At 36.5% G+C, this 18,720-nt stretch overlaps 3 protein-coding genes across 3 annotated transcripts; all 3 read left to right on the top strand.

The window, feature by feature from the left end:
- Nucleotides 1-745: 745 nt before the first annotated feature.
- On the top strand, nucleotides 746-3,787 carry LOC140769478 (protein neprosin-like). The gene is made up of 7 exons (XM_073110173.1): nucleotides 746-951; nucleotides 1,064-1,150; nucleotides 1,285-1,509; nucleotides 2,463-2,618; nucleotides 2,753-2,806; nucleotides 3,033-3,179; nucleotides 3,257-3,787. Exons 1-7 carry the CDS (start codon nucleotides 763-765, stop codon nucleotides 3,617-3,619), a joined length of 1,221 nt encoding a protein of 406 aa, XP_072966274.1. The 5' UTR covers nucleotides 746-762; the 3' UTR covers nucleotides 3,620-3,787.
- A 2,830-nt stretch (nucleotides 3,788-6,617) lies between these two features.
- On the top strand, nucleotides 6,618-12,235 carry LOC140769477 (protein neprosin-like). Its single transcript, XM_073110172.1, has 7 exons — nucleotides 6,618-6,860; nucleotides 6,961-7,047; nucleotides 7,171-7,395; nucleotides 8,238-8,411; nucleotides 11,020-11,073; nucleotides 11,384-11,530; nucleotides 11,635-12,235. Exons 1-7 carry the CDS (start codon nucleotides 6,675-6,677, stop codon nucleotides 12,007-12,009), a joined length of 1,248 nt encoding a protein of 415 aa, XP_072966273.1. The 5' UTR covers nucleotides 6,618-6,674; the 3' UTR covers nucleotides 12,010-12,235.
- Nucleotides 12,236-16,195: 3,960 nt separating this feature from the next.
- On the top strand, nucleotides 16,196-18,505 carry LOC140770625 (protein neprosin-like). The gene is made up of 7 exons (XM_073111879.1): nucleotides 16,196-16,318; nucleotides 16,407-16,493; nucleotides 16,617-16,835; nucleotides 17,122-17,295; nucleotides 17,556-17,609; nucleotides 17,867-18,013; nucleotides 18,131-18,505. The coding sequence occupies exons 1-7, from the start codon at nucleotides 16,196-16,198 to the stop codon at nucleotides 18,503-18,505; spliced, it is 1,179 nt and encodes a 392-aa protein (XP_072967980.1).
- The last annotated feature ends 215 nt before the right edge of the window (nucleotides 18,506-18,720 follow it).

Here is an 18,720-nt window from a genome sequence, read left to right as displayed (position 1 = left end):
TCTTAAACTAGGATTATTGTGTATGAAACCTTTGCAAGCTTGTCGTACAATAGCGTTGTTTCATTTTCGAAGGAAGATGGTAGAAAGTTAGCTTTTTGTTATCACAAAGTATACATCAGTAACCCACTAATCGCCCAAAACAAAGAATACGCGGCCAACAGAATCAAAAGAATTCATGCATATTAAATTCTATAATAGAAGCTTCTTTGGCATTAAAAATGCTTATGAAAGAGTATGTTATATGTTAATTGTACTAAAACCAATAATTTACAACCCATATATTAATAAAAGTACCACGTGTATTAGAATGATCAACTGGCGACTGGGATAATTTTATTTTTTAATGCCTGCTTGTAAAAGACTTGGGTTGTTTAGTCCTAAGTCTACTATATTTAGTCTTAATTCTACTCGCTTCCTCTCATTAATTCCATTCAATCGTTAAGCTTTGTGTGCCCGCAAGTATCTCTTTCTGATGAGGACCCATATACATATATATGTATATATATATCAAAATATTTAATCATTCCATTAGAATGACATCAACTATGTACATATGTAACTGAGTTTGGGTAGATTGAGTTGGTGATGATCGTGGATTTCATACGTTATCATGGGGCAAAAAAACAATAACAACATGCATGAGAGGCACAAAGGATAAGGATTGTATCTGCTTCATGTGTTGGCTATTTAAAGGACCTCCGGCAATCTCCTTTTATCACCAAAATATACTGTCTTAGGGGAAACATCTCTAGGATATTCTCTATGTCTTTTCTCTGCAAATCTATCCGTTCTCTTCTTGCGATTCAACTAGTGTTAGTGATCATCAACTACGGAAGTATAGATGTCTCGGCTTGGAAGTATACTAGCACTGGGCAAGTGTCCCCCGTTGAGATGGAGAAGATTAAACAATATCTTGAAAAGATCAACAAACCTGCAGTAAAATCCATTCAGGTAAAATTATGGGTGGCTAGCTAGATAGATGATTTTGGCTAATCGTTTTGAGTAAATTAACTAACTTAAACTTTTGGCCCGCCCAACTTCTTTTATCTTTGATTTATAACAGAGCTCAGATGGAGATGTCATCGACTGTATACCCATCCATAAGCAACCGGCTTTTGACAATCCTCTTTTGAAAAATCACACTATCCAGGTTTACGTTGTCTTTCTCATTATCTCATAGTAACATGAAGAGCCTCTCAATTAAGTACTAATTGTAGCTTGCCGGATGAATTGTTTTCTTAATTTGCTAATATGGTATATGTTATTTTCCTTATGAATTATTAGATGGCACCATCTGCGATGCCAACGTTTACTGGCGAAAACTATACTACTAATACAGAGAGTGTTCGACAAGTATGGAATGACGCTGGCAGTTGTCCGGATGGAACAGTGCCAATACGAAGAATCACAGTAGGAGATGTATTGCGAGCCAAATCTCTATCTCAATTTGGCAAGAAGAAGCGCAACTATATATCCAGAACTGCAACAGTTCCAACTGCTGGCCCTGAGGTACGTGAAATACTTCTTTGTACCATACTGTTCCAATGGTTTTGTGCTCACTGTAACACTAGCCATTAGAAGCGTTTGTTTACACTCTCTCTGTATGATCCTTCTTTATTTTTTCTTTTCTTTAAGTCTTGAATAAATACATGCATATATATATATATATATATGCCCTTGTTCAGTTAAGCTTAAATTCACTTTACCTCCTTATAATTTTATTTGTATCAGTTTATCTCATTTTACCAATCTATAAATTAAATTTGAAGATATTCATTAAATACAAAGTTGTATAAGATTGAATAAACATTTCAGATATGATAAAATTATTGAGTATATGTATGTTTTTTTTTCAAATTTTTATTATCTAAAATTCAATCACTATTATTTTAGATATATTTAAAATTTTATCTAATTATTTATAATTTTGCTTCTAATGATTATTTTTAAATTCGACCTCATTAAATATAATGAGAAAATAATGATTTATTTAGTTTCAATATAACTATATGGGGAAGTCAGACAAATAAAAACATAAGGAGTAAAGTGAATTTAGCCCTGATTATAAGGGATAAAATATAATTAAAAAAAGAAGAGCTGTCTTCGTGTTTAACAGATGACGATGATAATAGGGAGCTTATTCTTGAGAAAACTGACGGGTGAAAAATAAAAAGGAGAATTAAAAATAATCAACTTTTAAATTCTTTCATTCTGATGCATTACATACACTTTGCCTTTTAACACTGTGGGGCTGTTTCAATATCATGCATTAATTTCAACATGCTGCATACGTAGTGTTGAAGGAGAAGTTAACTAACAACAAAACTGATCAGATTTTCTCTGTTTCTTCCAGTCAAATTCAAGCTAGAGACTGTCTTTGATATAAAATAAATTGCCCTGTAGGTTTGTTGATAACTAATCCTTTTAGTTTTGTTTTCTATATCTTTTGATGCATAAAAAAGTATGCAGTAGCTTACCCACGAAATATACAAAGTTCAATTTATGGGACTTCAGCTACGCTGAACGTCTGGGATTCATACGTTGAATCGGACGACGAGTTGAGCCTTTCCAAACTCTTGCTATCCTCGAATCTAGACATCATTGAAGCTGGTTGGCAGGTATTGCTTAATGCATCTTAACTCCTCTCTCTCTCTCTCTCTCTCTCTCTCTCTCTCTCTCTCTCTCTCTCTCTCTCTCTCGATAGTAAGCAATTGGATGATTGATCTAAATCTTATTATTTCTTTCTGGCCAGGTTTATCCTAGGTTATATAGAGACCGCAGAGCCAGGTTGTTCGTTCATTGGACAGTAAGTGCATACTTTTGTTTTTATTTTTCTATGGATAGAACTCCAATTAAACATTAAGTTGCCTCTTGCTTAGAAAAGTGTACATTTTCTTTTGTGGGGGGACAGTAAGTGGTTGTAAGTTGCGATGATGGTAGTAAATTCTATGTGCTTCCAGATCTGCTCCTATTCCTTACGTCGAGCATTAATAATTTCTCGGATTAGCTTAATGCTTCTAATCAAATGACAGAGCGATGGATATCAAAGCACAGGTTGCTACGACCATTTATGCCCAGGATTTGTGCAGATAGACGCCAGCTTGACCCCCGGAGCAACTGTATCCCCTGTATCGACCTATGCCGGACCCCAATTTGAGGCGACGTTTAAAGTATTAAAGGTACATTTGTCCACTCAAATGCGCACTCAAAAGTCCCTCTTTTGTCCATAATCAGTCAAAGATTAAGTCACTTTCAGGATCCAAGTAGTGGGAATTGGTGGATGTACTTCCAGGGCATATACGTTGGTTACTGGCCAGCTATCCTCTTCACACACCTCTCCTACTATGCTACTTGGGTGGAATGGGGAGGAGAGATAGCCAACATACGTCGTTATGGGGTGCACACCGAGACAGACATGGGCTCCGGTCATTTCGCCGGAGAAGGATTCGGGAAGGCGTGCTACATTAAAAACCTTTGGACTGCGGACTGGACCGGCCAACTTTACCCAGTGCAGTCTATCACAACCTACGCAGATCACCCCAACTGCTATAACGCGATAAGCTACAATGGCGTGTCCTTCTACTTTGGTGGGTCGGGCAGGAATTCCCTCTGTCCATGATCACATATATATCTACTTGTCTAGCTTGTACGATCTAGTGTTTTAATAAGGCTCCTCGTGTCATACTTAGTTATCAAGTGTTGTAATTAATTTATGTAATATAAGGCGTCTTTTTAATTGGATTTATCCTAGTCTAGTATGAGTGTGTGTGATCTCTATAAATAAACAATGGCATTGAGTGATCCAACTCGACTAGAAACTAATTTTGAGCCTAACTTGCATGCATGTACAAACAAGCTCAGCTCATTTTGTTTCAATTTTAGTGTAATTTTTTTCAGCCAATTGTAGAATTAACCGCCCGCCGATCCTACTCCAACTCCAGTATGCGTTGTTTTCTGTCATTGATTCCTAAACTTAATAACCCTGAGAGGTTGATGTGTTATTATTTTGTTCATTTTGCTACATATCGAAGCCATTGCCTTTACCTGCACATCTATTGCAGCCTTACAGGCTTCAATCTTTCTTTTCATTCTCTCCCAGTTAGAAGAGGCTGCCTCCTGCTATATGTATGTATATCTAACTTAACTAATTGTATAGTTTCAAGTTATATCCTACTACTCATCCCACCCTTTCTACTTAGGTTAAATTCTGAAGTGCCTCTCTTTAACTTATTTTTTTTCCCCTTAGTTAATTGTTAGTTTTTCTGTTTGAACCTGAAGGTGAAAATAATTTCTTCAGTTTTAGTGAAGTTTTTATTTAACACCATATGGGGAGGTTTTGGTGAATCAAATAATATTACAGAGATACAGGTACGAAATGTAAATGTCTTTAGATTTGGTAACGTTTTCACACCCTATATTTATGTGAATTGTCTGTTCAAATAATATAACAGAATACAGGGGCTAGATTAAATGTCTATATATTCGATGATGTTTTCATTTAACACCATATGGATGAGTGTATTTTCGCTGAACAATATTGCATAAATATCGGGTGCTAAAAGCAAATTTCTTTAATTTTAGTAAAATTTTCATTTAACACCGTATAGTTATGTGAATTTTCTAATCAACTAGTATTGCAGAAATGCAGGGTACTAAATGTAAATGCCATTGGATTTGGTGAAGTTTTCATTTAATAGCCTATATTTATGTGAATTTTCGGTTCAAATAATATTACAAATGACAGGATGCTAGACAAATGTTTTTAGATTAGGTAAAGTTTTCATTAACACCCTATGGATAAGTGTACTTTTGCTTTGAATAATATTATATAAATACAAGGTTCTAATGTAAATTTATTTACTTTTGGTATATTTTCGTTTATGTTAACCTATAGTTATTGAATTTTCAGTTTGAATAATATTGCAGAAATACAGGGTCCTAAATATAAATGTCTTTAAAGTAAGCAGAATTTTCATTTAACGCCCCATATTTATGTGAATTATCAGTTGAAATAATATTACAGAATACAGGCTCCTACATGCTAATGTCTTTAGATTTGGTGAGCTTTTCATTTAACACCCTATGGATTAGTTTATGCTAAAAGAAAATGTCTATAGATTAAATGTGAATTTTTCATTTAACGCCCAACGGATTAGTATATTTTTATTTCCAATTATTTTGAAATAAATATGGGGTTCAAAATGTCAATTTCTCTAATTTTCATATGACACCTTTATAGTTATTGACTTTTTTTTAGTTCAAATAATATTGCAGAAATACAGGATGCTAAATATAGATGTTTTTAAAGTTAGCAAAATTTTCATTTAACACCCCATATTTATGTGAATTATCAGTTGAAATAGTATTACAGAATACAGGCTGCTAAATGCCAATGTCTTTAGATTTGGTGAGTTTTTCATTTAACACCCTATGGATTAGTGTATTTTGTTCTCAATAATAATGCATAAATATGGCGCTCTAATTGCAAATTTCTTTAATTTTCATTTAACACCCTATAAGTATTGATTTTTTAGTTCAAATAATATTACAGAAATTCAGGGTGATAAATATAAATGTTTTAAAGTTAGCAAAATTTTCATTTAACACCCCATATTTATGTGAATTATCTATTGAAGTAATATTATAGAATACAGGGTGCTAAAAGAAAATGTCTTTAGATTAAATGTAAATTTTCATTTAACACCCTACGGATTAGTTTATTTTTGTTCTCAATAATATTGCATAAATATGGGGCTCTAAATTCAAATTTCTTTATTTTTCATTTAACACCCTAAAGTATTGGTTTTTTTAGTTCAAATAATATTGCAGAAATTCAGGGTGATAAATATAAATGTTTTTAAAGTTAGCAAAATTTTCATTTAACACCCCATATCTATATGAATTATCTGTTGAAGTAATATTATAGAATACAGGGTGCTAAAAGAAAATGTCTTTAGATTAAATTTGAATTTTTCATTTAACGACCATCGAATTTTGATTCTCTGTTATTATATTTTAGTTTAAATTAATCTTAAACTAATGGAAGACATATATAATAATTAAAAATAATCAAAGAAATAGAATTTACTTAAACTTTAATCAAAGAGATAGAATTTATTTAAACTTTCATCAAAATATCAATACCCTTATTTTATATATATATATATATATATATATATGTCATACATTACGTTCAGTCAAAAATATTTTTTTTATTTGTTAAATTATTAAATAATTACTTATTAAATTGATAATATTTTTTTAAAAATATTTACATTTTTATTATAATTTTAAGGATATTAGTCGTTAGATTCTCGTCATGCTGATTAATAAATACTTATTTACACGGCAGGAAAGAAATGCTATATATATATATATATATATATATATGAGTTTAGGAAGTTGAATGATAGTTGATGATAATAATCGTTATATATATATATATATATGAGTTTAGGAGGTGGAATGATTGTTGACGATAATGATCGTAGGAAAGAAAACTAAGGGAAAAAAGAGCCACAAAGCATGAATGTTTCTCCCGTGTATCTAAGTTAGAAGGATATTCCTTGTTCATGTGTTGGCTATTTAAAGGGCCTCCCACATTCACATTTGGCAATACGAAATATACTTGGTCTTAACTAAAGATAGCTAGACGTTGTTCTTCGGTTTGCTCTATGTCTCTTTTCCTCAATTCTGTTCGTTCTCTTTTGGTTATTCAACTACTGTTAGCAATCAGCTACGGAATTATAAATGTCTCCGCTTCGAGTGATGCTGGCAATAGGCAAGTCTCTGCCCTTGAATTGGAGGAAATTAAACAATACTTGGAAAGCATCAATAAACCTGCATTAAACTCTATTCAGGTAAATATATGAGTATATAGCTAGCTAGACGATTCTAAGGCTACCTAATTATTTGAGTAACTTTTTTCTTTCTTTCTTTCTTTCTTTTTGGATTGTACAGAGCCCAGATGGAGATATCATTGACTGTGTTCCTGTCGACAAGCAACCAGCTCTTGATAATCCTCTTTTGAGGAATCATACTATTCAGGTTCACACCCTCTCTCTAGTTAATTATGTCATATTAACTTGAAGTGCCTCCAAGTGTCATATTATTATTATTTAATTGATGGATGTTTCTTGCTAATTAGTTAATATATTTGATATGTATTAGATGATGCCATCTATGATACCAACTTATAGAGGTGGAAACTACACAACCAATACAGAAAACGTTCGACAATTATGGAATGATGTTGGTAGTTGCCCAAATAGAACAGTAGCAATACGAAGAACTAAAATCGAGGACGTACTGCGAGCTGGATCTCTATCTGAATTTGGCAAAAAGAAGCTTAGCTATAGATCGAGTACTTTAACAAGTCCGCCCCCGGGCCATGAGGTACGTGTAAGACTTGTGTTCTCTCTAGAATATAACTATTTTCTCCGTTTAAATATAAAAAGATAACCTTTCTATATGAGATTGGATTCAATTTAGATTTCAAAGTCTATTAAAATTATAAGAGACTAATTTAAACCTCTCATGCTGATCAAAATGAATCACTTTTGTCAAGTGATATAACCCAATTCGAATCTTTATTCTTTTTTGTGTGTGTGTGAATCTAATAAATTGATTCAAAATCAATAGAGTTTAATTTAAATATGTTCATCTCTCTTAGGATTAGAATTAACATTTAAAATAACAATAATTCTTTAGTTGCTCTCTCTATCTGGTTTAGGATGTAGTTAGTCTAGCTATTTACATGAAACTCTGGCAGGTAATCAAGTGTTCTCACATTGTCACCTAGCTATAGAAGTAAATGATATTATCCTTGTCTATGATTTTATTTTATCTTACTTTATGTTTTCTCTTACATATTCTTTTTTGAAAAATATTTATCTATAAAACGAAGGTAGAACTAGGGGGGAACTTATTATTTAGACTCTCTTCGTTGGCTTTGTGTTGGGCGACAAAGAAGAATGTTGATAAAAGATTAAAAGGAGAGAATAAATACTATTGAAGCTGATAGTTTTGGTTCCATGCGATGGAATAAATGAATTATAAATTTGAGATCTTAATACCTTCAATCTCTCTGTCAATCACTTTGTCTACTGTTAAATAGATTATATACTTTAGCAAAAGAATATCAAAATATTTGATTTTGCTAACATGTTTTGTTGACTGATAGTTTTGGTTCCTATTCTTTTGTTGTCTTTTTTTATATTTTTATTGCCTACATAAAGTATGCAATAGCTTACCCAGAAAGCACACAAAATCAATTTTATGGGACAAAGGCTACGTTCAATATATGGAATCCGGACGTTGAAGTGAGCGGGGAGTTCAGCCTCTCCCAACTTTGGGTTACTGCGGGCTCATACGAAAATTCGGATCTTAACACTATTGAAGCCGGTTGGCAGGTATTTCTTAATGCATCTTAACTCTATACCTAAATACATACATACATTCATACAGTAGAAATACACCTTTCTACCTTGAAGGCTAGCTCCTTCTAATTTGATATTTAGACGAGGATTAAGGATTTATAAGTTATCTTATTTTAGATTTTATACATATATATATATATATATATATATATATATATATATATAGTTTAATTAATTTCTTGCACAGAACCATTTGGAGTAATTAATACTGAACCAGTCTGATCTTCTATTTCTTTCACAAATGCAGCTTGCATTATGACGCTACCAACTTTTTTTTCTTTTTTTGAGGAAAAGCCGTAGTTAGGTAATTCATTAATATCCAAGGGTTATATAAAAAAAAAATCTGATACACAAAGAGTATGAGAGATAGAGTAGCGATTCTTTAACACAAGCCTCACGCTTGCTTACAGTAGACAGTACTACAAATTAATTTAGAGGAACAAGCCCAAAGGCACAACACAATAAGCCTACGAGATTTTTAAGAGCAAAAAGCCTTGAGTTCGGCATTAGCAATCTACTAACAATAGATTTTGTCAGCCTAGCAGTCTAAGGCATAGTCCTAAAATTACTCAAAAATAGGAAGATCAAAGATTACCCATATAGAACACAAATTAAATAAAACCTACTGCACCATAATACTGCTATAGAGCAAAACAAAATCAAATAATCAAGGATTGCCAAAAAGCACAGCATCTGTGTCTAAGCAAACCCAGGTGCAGGCAAACACATACAACAGCTGTGAATGAATCCTGAGCCCTCGCCCCACTAGAGAGCATCACCACCCGTCTTGGTTATAGGGCCTATCAGCTGAGAGCACCACTGAGTCCGCAGTAGTAAAGCAACCACGACGATAGCAGATCGAGCGAAGGATCGGTGGTAGGTTAGTGACCAAGCTTGGGCGACAATGGGTGTAACGCCCGCCACCAAACATGTGCCCCTCACATGGATAGAACCCACGTGATTGCCACGTGACATGCTGGTCAATATTTCAACATAATATTTCAACACCCAACCCACCCCAGCCCACCCCAGCCCACGGGCTAGGCAGAACCCAGCCTCGCCCGGCACGCAGGCCTCGAGCTAGGCTACACTCAACCTAGCCCGGAACGCGAGCCCTAGGCTATGCCACACCTAGCCTAAGCCTAAGGCAATCCCCTCGCTCCTTCCTCACCTCAACCGAAATGAGGAAGGAAGGGTGGCTGCCGGAGGCCACCGTCGTCAACAACTAGTGCTGTCACACTGGCCGATGCCTCGTCAGCTAAGAAAGGCACCCAGTGTGCCTACCCGGCCAGTGGGGAAGACAAGGACCACCCACTGACGGCAAGAACCCAATCGGTGGCGGGAGGAGGGCTGCCGGCTAACCCGACCGCCAACAACCCAACCAAACCCACTGACACACTCCCCTCGGTAAGCAGAAGCCAACCAAGCTGCCAAAGGTGGCCGGCGGCGAGAACCTACCTCATCGAACCGCTCAATGCCTCTGGCCATAAGGGTTCTTACCCGATGGCTTTGGCAACCCAACCGAATCCCCTAGATCTAAGCCATTAGGGGCATCCTTGTGAAAAAGGGAAGCTCATCGAACCGACATAGCAGGGCACGAGGTCGTCGGTTGGCCAGATCATGGTGAGACTGAGAGGAGGAGAAAAATCAAAGAAAAATCTTAATTAACTAACGAATTGTAAATCAAACTTACTTAGAGGGTAAGAGAGGTCCGACGCTTAGATTCAGGGGGTTGGCGGTTCCAACGGCATTCTGGCATGGTGGGAAGAAGATGGGAGAAAGGACAGCTGGCAGGGAGAAGAAAGAAGTAAAAGAGAAAGAAGGAAAGAAAGAGAAGAAAGAAAAAAAAGAGAGGGAGGGGGAAGGAAAGGGTGTACCTGCACCGCACGTGCACGAATTTTCTTCTTTTTTTTTGTGTGTGTGGATATTACAGTGGGGAGCGACAATGAGGAGCGATGGTGGAGAGTAATAGTAACGAGGGGGTTTTGGTCAGATCCTAACCAGACGAGGTAGGCAACAAGAATTGGAACATAACATGCTCAGATCGGCCGGAAGGGTGGTGGCCAAGCTCAAGTTCGGCAAGGGAAGGTAGGAGAAGAAGAGCAGTGGTGACGGAGAGGGGCGGCAACGGCATGAGGGTTTTTGGCAATAGAGAACGCCGAAGAAGTGTGGCACCATGGTTGGGGTGAATGGCGGCTTCAACATGATGGTGGGAGAGAAAGAGCTCAGGAAAAGAAGGAAAGAGGGAGGGGAGAAAAGAGGATGGAAAAGGGCGAAGAGAGAGGAAGAAGTGAGGGGAAAGGAGAGAAGTGGGTTCTCCCCACCCTTAGCCTGCTGAATAAGGGAGGAGAGTGAGGAAAGTCTCACGGCCGGCAAAAGAGAAGATCTCCTTTGATCGGGAGAGGAGATCATGCGCCAAACCCTAGCAGAGCTAGGGCTGGCGCGAGAGAAAGTTTTTAGCACCAAATCAATGCTACCAACTATTTGTAATGCCAAATAATGCAGATTAGAGCTAACCATTTGTAATGCTAAATAAGCAATTGGATGAAGATCTGAGGCTTTTTTATTTCTTGCTGGCCAGGTTTATCCTCTGATATATGGAGACAACAGCACCAGGTTGTTCATTTATTGGACGGTTAGTACACAGTTTTGTTTTTATTTTCTCTATGTAGAAGTTCAACTGATTAAAGTCAAATACGATGCTATAATCTAAAGTTTTCTCTTGTACATGGAATTCAGAACTTCCACTTACCGGCTCTTGTGTGGAATAGAAGTCTTAGAGAGTTGTTAATTATAAAAGAGAATCTAGTGAGATATAGAGAGTAGCACCCAACAATTTAGAATTCTCACTAAATGGCATCAGTAATTATCTCGCACTTTTCATCTGACATTTTTCCTTGGGTTGCATCAATTTTCCGATTAGCTTGATGCTTCTAATGTAACAGGCAAATGCATATAGTAGCACGGGTTGCTACAACCTTCGTTGCCATGGATTCGTGCAGACAAGCAACAGCGTAGCCATTGGAGGAGCTCTATCTCCTGTATCGACGTATGGAGGCATGCAATATGAGATGACCCTTCTTGTATGGAAGGTATATTTCTCAAAACAAGGGAAACAAAAGATTTGAGTCGTGAACTAATAATACTAGTCTTCCACACCCTTTCAGTAAACTAACAGTGAAAAAGTAAATTTCAGGATCCAGGTAGTGGGAATTGGTGGTTGAAATTTGACGACGCACTTGTTGGTTACTGGCCATCTGAGCTCTTCACACGCCTTTCTTCGTATGCTACTTCGGTGAACTGGGGAGGAGAGATAGTGAACACGAGCCCTAATGGCGTGCACACCTCAACGGGCATGGGCTCCGGCCGTTTCCCGGCGGAAGGATTCCGGAAGGCGAGCTACATTCGCAACCTTCAGAACGTGGACTCGACTAACACGCTTTACCCAGTGCAGTCTATCTCAACCCACGCAGATCATCCCAATTGCTATGACGTGAAAAGCTACGAAGACACAGATTGGGGGGTTTCCTTCTTCTTTGGTGGGCCGGGAAAGAATTCCCTCTGTACTTGACTTTCTCATCTCACTTCATCCAGGCCTCACCATACTTAACTATGTAGCCACATCATGCTTAGTTGTGAAGTATCCGTATAAGATAGGCGTATTCTAGCTTGTATGGGTATTTGTTATCATCAAGTGTCTTAATAAGGTTGGGCCTTGGCCTCGTCAGACTTGTTTAGTATGAATGTATTATGCATGTGAGATCACTCTTGTCTTAATAAGGTCTCTTATTCGCCTCCGCATTCTTGTCTCATAGTGAATCGTCTCTAGCTTCTTTTGTTATTAATAAAGCAAGAAACAATTGGATAATTCGTCAGAAACAACCTCTCCCTTATGCAGTCGCTGAAGAAGCTGTTAGAATTTTTTGAGAAAGAAGCCTTCCTCCCTACAGGCAATCAAGGGGATCATGCACCTATGACAAGTCAGCAACCCTAGATGCTCAAGGAGAATGCAATCTCATGACGGGAGATCTATTTTGCTGGGTCGATGCATCATGGAGAGGTTCTTTCGATGGAGGGGTGGGAATCCACCTAATAAAATTTACCAGCTCTAAAGGACTAGACAAAGCTGTCTACCTGAAGCACTGTAATAGCGTTCTCGATGGGGAGGTGCACGCTCTACTACTAGGTCTAAAAGAAATCATTTCTCACTCTTGCAGCACCAACTGATGGATTTTCAGCGACAGCCTGAAAGTAGTCAGTCCAATCAATGGGAGTGGTGGTCCAGTGAATTGGTCAATAGCTGGTATAATTCAAGACTGTAGAGTTTTGGTAGTAGTTAACACTGATGTTAGGGTTTTGTTCGGTAGTAGGACAAACAATAGTATAGCACATTCTTTTGCTGGACTAGCAGAAAGGAATGGTCAAAGTATTGTTTGCTCTAGCCAAACTGATGTATCGTATCTATCATGCACTTTAGTTAATAAAAAGTTTACGAATACCTTATTCTTTTCCTTTTCCGAATCGGATAAGGTGCCATTGCATATTGTAAACGGCAGAATTGCTCATTCCTGTACAGCCATTATATATGCTGCTGATTTCCATCGTGTTGGGACTCAGAGAAAATTTAAGAAGTCTAGCACTTGCAAATTTATATGAAGGTGACGAGGTTTCCTGTTTTCGTAATTAAAACCTCATACGGATGGTGCGAGTATTGAAAGGAGGGAAATCAGCGTATATAACATAGAGAAGCCGAAAAGGCTGAGAACCCAAAACCCAAAAATTAGTCCTTCCTATATTCGGCCTTACTATTACTTGGGAGGAGGATGGGAAGAAATTTATTGCAAAAAGGAATTGTACAAAGTGTTTAATGATTTTAATGGACTCTAGCTTGTTTTTATAGGAGAATTTGTTGAGTTATCCAACCTAATTATCTTGAGAAATAATTTAATAAAAATTATTAATATTTTCTCCTAATTCAACCAATTAAATAGTCCTAAACAAAATTAATCATATTTTATTTCTCTCTCTTAGTTATTAATTTTCTATTAAAAAAATAAGTTGTGTGTAAATTTCTCTGCATATTTTATTATTATTAAGAAAATAATTATAAGGATAAGTAATAAAAAAAAATTTAAGTTCTAATTTACTTATTGATTAATAGAGTCACATATGTTAAATATCTTATATACCCCTTAATTTATCAACAAATAAAAACTATTTTTAGTAACTAATTCGTTAGTATGGAATCTTTGCTCAATTATGTTAGCCTCTATTCACTTTAGAAATATTTTTTTAAAAACCTTATTATATTGGTATAATAAATAAGCAATCACTTGAGATTATACTTCTATAGTAATTTCTATTTCTTTCTCCTCTCACTTTATACTACCAAATTAATAAAACAAAATTATATATTTCTCCACTCACTTTATGTCTCTTTATTTCTATTTTTTCCTTCTCTCACTTAGGATTATACTAGTATAGTAATTAATTATAGATCAACAATCTTCTTGATTAAAGGAGGAGCATTTTGAATAATTTTGTTGTCACCAATGAGGTTCGTTAATTGGGCTGTCAAGAAGATTCATAGATTTCTTCTTAAAATCATATATTTGATTCAGTAAACTACATCCATCCTCTTTGATATTATGACCGCAAGGGTTTTTCCTCCACTTTGGATTGAAGGGATTCTTTCTTTCTACCCTTGATGTAGCTGAAGTCGGAATGAGCAAACCGACTTACAAATGCACTCAAAAGCGAGAAGGAAAATAAAAGGGAACACCAACTCCATTGAATTGGTCCTCTTCTTCATGATGAGGAGAGAACTATTTTTCATTACTTGGGTTCAGAAGAATACTGATATATTATTTTATACTCTCTCTCTCTCTCTCTCTAAGCTCGGGCATTAGTCTAGGCCATGAAATCTCTTCCTCCCCCGCCTTCCTCGTCCTCGCCATCGACCTCTTCCTCTACCGCCTTTCCTTGTCCTTCGCCATTCATCCTCCTATATTGTCGTCAATGCATCATCACACCATGCCTCCTCTGTTGAAGTTTGGTTCAAATCAAGTGTTTCATCTTGTTGTGCCAGAGGCAATTGAATCGGCCCTAGGAGCGTCCGAACACAAAAATCCGAGAGGATTTGCACTCTACAAGCATTCGAACGACCTTCCAAGTGTTCGAACACCCTTCTACATTCCAAATTTAAATTCCAGGGTCATTTGAATGGAACTATGAGTGTTCAAATGCCCCGCGACATTTTCCTAGCTTTAAGTCAACCTTATAAATATTAAAGTTGAGGATTTTAGGGTTTTATGCTTAAGAGAAAAATCAAGATAGCCCAGCCACCATTTTGTTGAGGAAGATTAGAGTTGAAAAAAATCTTGTAATTAGAGATTTGCACAGTGGATTGAAGATTGCTCCACCCGTGGATATAGGCACATCGTCAAACTACGTATCTCTCTCTCTTATTTTTATTGTTTCTATTCTTTGAGATTACTTGCATTAGGGTGTCTAATACGTGATTAGAAATAGTTGATTGCTATTCCTCTACTATTAGCATCATATTTGAGTTTTTTTTTTAAATTGATTGAATTTTGTCATTACTATTCCATTGGTCTTATTTGGGAGTGAAGTTTTACTTCCACTTCCATAACCCATTTGACATTTAGCACAATATCCTCGTGAGTTGTTGCCCCTCATCCGCTCTTCCTATTGTGCTCTTTTCCAATCTTCCAATCGTAAGCTGGACTAAAAATCGGTTTCCCCACTCTAAAGCCTGGATTGAAGGACCTTTGGTTTTGGGGTAGGTCAGGCCTGGCCTGGGCCTGAAGCTGACCTGATGATTAATTTATATTATCAATCCCCATTTTCTATAGAACTTTTGCAAGCTTGTCGTGAATAATATTGTTTCCTTCGCCACCCTATCATTTGGCGTGATCTAATATAACATTATTTTACATTAAAAAAGCTTGAATTAAAACCTACGTGAGAAAGTTAGGAAATTTTGTATATTTATTGTTTACATGTTGTATTTTGTAACACTTACAAATGGTACTCTACGTTTTATAAACTATTTACAGAATATTCGTCCTCTGTACTACTTATCAGAATCAACATTAACAAAGAGTATACAAGAAAGGAGAAGCAAATATGAAGAATTTCGAGGACCTCAGGGAAGTCCTAAAACAGTCATTATGTTTAATTTTTATCTCAACGATTCTCTTGTAAACAAGAATCATACTTATAACCATAATGATATCTTTAATATATATTAAATTGCATCTAGAGATCTTTTTATAAAACTGAAATCATATGGACTGATTCTATAAAACTTGAAAAACCACAACAGCTGTTCTAGCCATTTTTCTTGCATATCAAATCATAGCAGAAAGAATTTGTGAAGTCGATGACCTAGTCAAACTGGAAACCCAAAGTCTTCCACTTTTCTTGGTTCCAGTCTCAACTAAACTAGATTTTCTTAATTAGGCTACATACAAGTATATATATATATATAGAACAAGTTTCGGTAGATTGAGTTGGCATGAGAGGCAAAGAAAGACGAGTGTTTCTAGGCGTATGTCTGATTCATGCGTTGGCAGGCTATTTAAAGAGCCTCAGGCAATCTTCTTTTGCACCAAAATTTACTGTCTTAAAAGAGGAGAAGGAGCTCTTCGTTTTAGTCCATGTCTTCTTTTCTCAACTCTGTTCAATATTCTCTATTTGTTATTCAACTATTGTTAGTCATCATCTATGGAAATATGCATGTCTCGGCTTCGAAGAATTTGGCTGGCAATAAGCAAATCATACCCACCGCCCTACAAATGGAGGAAATTAAACAGTACTTGGGAAAGATCAACAAACCTGCAGTAAAATCCATCAAGGTAAAAAAAATATGGTTGTGTAGCTAGCTCAGATGATTTAATTTACTTCTGGGAGAAACGTCTTTTAATCTTTGATTTGTATGTACAGAGCCCAGATGGAGATATCATCGACTGTGTTCGTATCGACCTGCAACCAGCTCTTGATCATCCTCTACTGAAGAATCACAATATCCAGGTTAAATTACACCGTCTTAATCCCTCATTATCTCATATAACTTAAAAGTGTCTCTCAAGTACGTACTACTTTTTAATGGATGAGTGCTTCTTTGCTCCCATTATTCCTTATGAATTGTATTAGATGGTACCATCTATGATTCCAACTTATAGAGGTGGAAATTACACCATCAATACGCAAAGTGTTAGACAAGGATGGAGCGACGTTAGCAGTTGTCCAAGTGGAACAGTGGCAATACGAAGAATCAAAGTTGAGGAGGTATTGCGAGCCAAATCTCTATCACGATTTGGCAAAAAGCCACTTAATTATAGATCCAGTGCTTCAATAAATCCGACCCATGAGGTATGAGAAAATACTACGATCAGTAGCGGTGCTCTTCTTTTGTTAAGAAAAAAACTTTATTATTTGCTTCGAGTCAACTTTATTATCTAGCATAGTCTTGTTTAAGATTAATTTCATCCTCTCTTGCTCTATGTTTCTTGAAAAGAGAAACAATGTACGTGCCTTTAGAAAATTATAGCCAGAGGAAGCATATTGCTTATTGTTTTCTCATCGTTGTTTTCGTCTTTGACTGATAGTTTTGTTTTCTTTTATATATGCATGTCTTCTAATATATGCATGCATAAAGTACGCAATAGCTCACCCTAACACGCAAAATGGTCCAATATATGGGACAAGGGCTACGTTCAACGTTTGGGATCCAGACGTTGAAGTGGGCAACGAGTTCAGCCTATCCCAACTCTGGATGTCCGCAGGATTATACGAAAACTCGGATCTAAACACCATTGAAGCTGGTTGGCAGGTATTTCTTAATGCACTTTAACTGCAGACATGCATACATTATATATACTTGTTATATATTTATTTGTTGGTTAATTACTTATCTAATAATACGAATTTTTGAATCAACTGGTTATGTCATATGATATCAAACCTAATTTTTCTAGAGATCATGGTCCAGTTCTAGTTTATAATGCCAAAAGATGCAAATTAGAGCTTAAAATTCATAACTAGGAAGTAATTGGATGATAATCTAACGCTTTCTTATCTCTTTCTGGCCAGGTTTATCCTGGATCATATGGAGACAAGAGCACCAGATTATTCATTTATTGGACGGTGAGTGCACAGTTATGCTATAATATAAGGTTTTCTCTTGTGGAATTTGGAATTTCCATTTACTTCTAGTGTCCCACAGTGTGGAATAGAAGTCCACCAGAGTTACGAAAGAGTAGACTTTGAATATATTTATCAAGTGCCTCAAATATATGTATATATATATATATATATATAGGCTCGATTGAATCTAATCAATTCAAGCTTGAGCTCGACATGATCAAGCTCAGCCGATTAGCTCAATGCTTCAAATATAACAGGCAGATTCTTACAAGAATACTGGATGCTACAACCTCCATTGTCCAGGATTTGTGCAGACAAACAACAACATAGTCATCGGAGGAGTTTTATCCCCTGTATCAACGTATGGCGGCAGTCAGCATGAGATAACCCTTTTGATATGGAAGGTATTATAATTCTCAAACGAGGGAAATAAAGGAAATAGTGAATCACGAAGTATGACATATAATATATTTGTTCTCCAACACTAACTAGCCGATGAATAATATTGCATGCATTTTTAGGATCAAAGTAGTGGGAATTGGTGGTTGAAATATGGGGAGACAATTGTTGGTTACTGGCCATCCGAGCTCTTCACACATCTCTCTTCCTATGCTACTTCGGTGGAGTGGGGAGGAGAGATAGTGAACACAAGCCCTAATGGGGTGCACACCTCCACAAACATGGGCTCCGGCAACTTCGCCGAGGAAGGGTACGAGAAGGCGAGCTATATTCGCAACCTTATGATTGTGGACTCCAGTAACAGCCTTTCGCCATTGCAGTCCATCATAAGCAGTGCAACTAATCCCAATTGCTATGACGTGCAAAACTACCAAGATGCAAACTGGGGCGTTTCCTTCTTCTACGGTGGGCCAGGGAAGAATTCCCTCTGCACTTAAGACTTTGTCATCTGAATCACTTCATCTTGGCCTCACAAATGCAAGTCATCGCCATACTTAATTATCTAGCTATTTGTTACTTCTATTGTATGGGTGTGTGTATTTGTTTGTTATCATGATCAATTGCCTTAATAAGGTCTGCTATTCGCCACCCATTCTCGGTGATTTGTCTCTCGTTATTTTTGTTATTGATTATGGTGCAGTACACAGTATTG

The sequence above is a fragment of the Typha angustifolia genome, chromosome 11 (assembly GCF_048772165.1).
Source record: "Typha angustifolia cultivar Huaian chromosome 11, ASM4877216v1, whole genome shotgun sequence".
Classification (NCBI taxonomy): domain Eukaryota; kingdom Viridiplantae; phylum Streptophyta; class Magnoliopsida; order Poales; family Typhaceae; genus Typha; species Typha angustifolia.
Note: the sequence above shows the minus strand (reverse complement) of the source record. Positions and strands in the feature narration are given on the sequence as shown.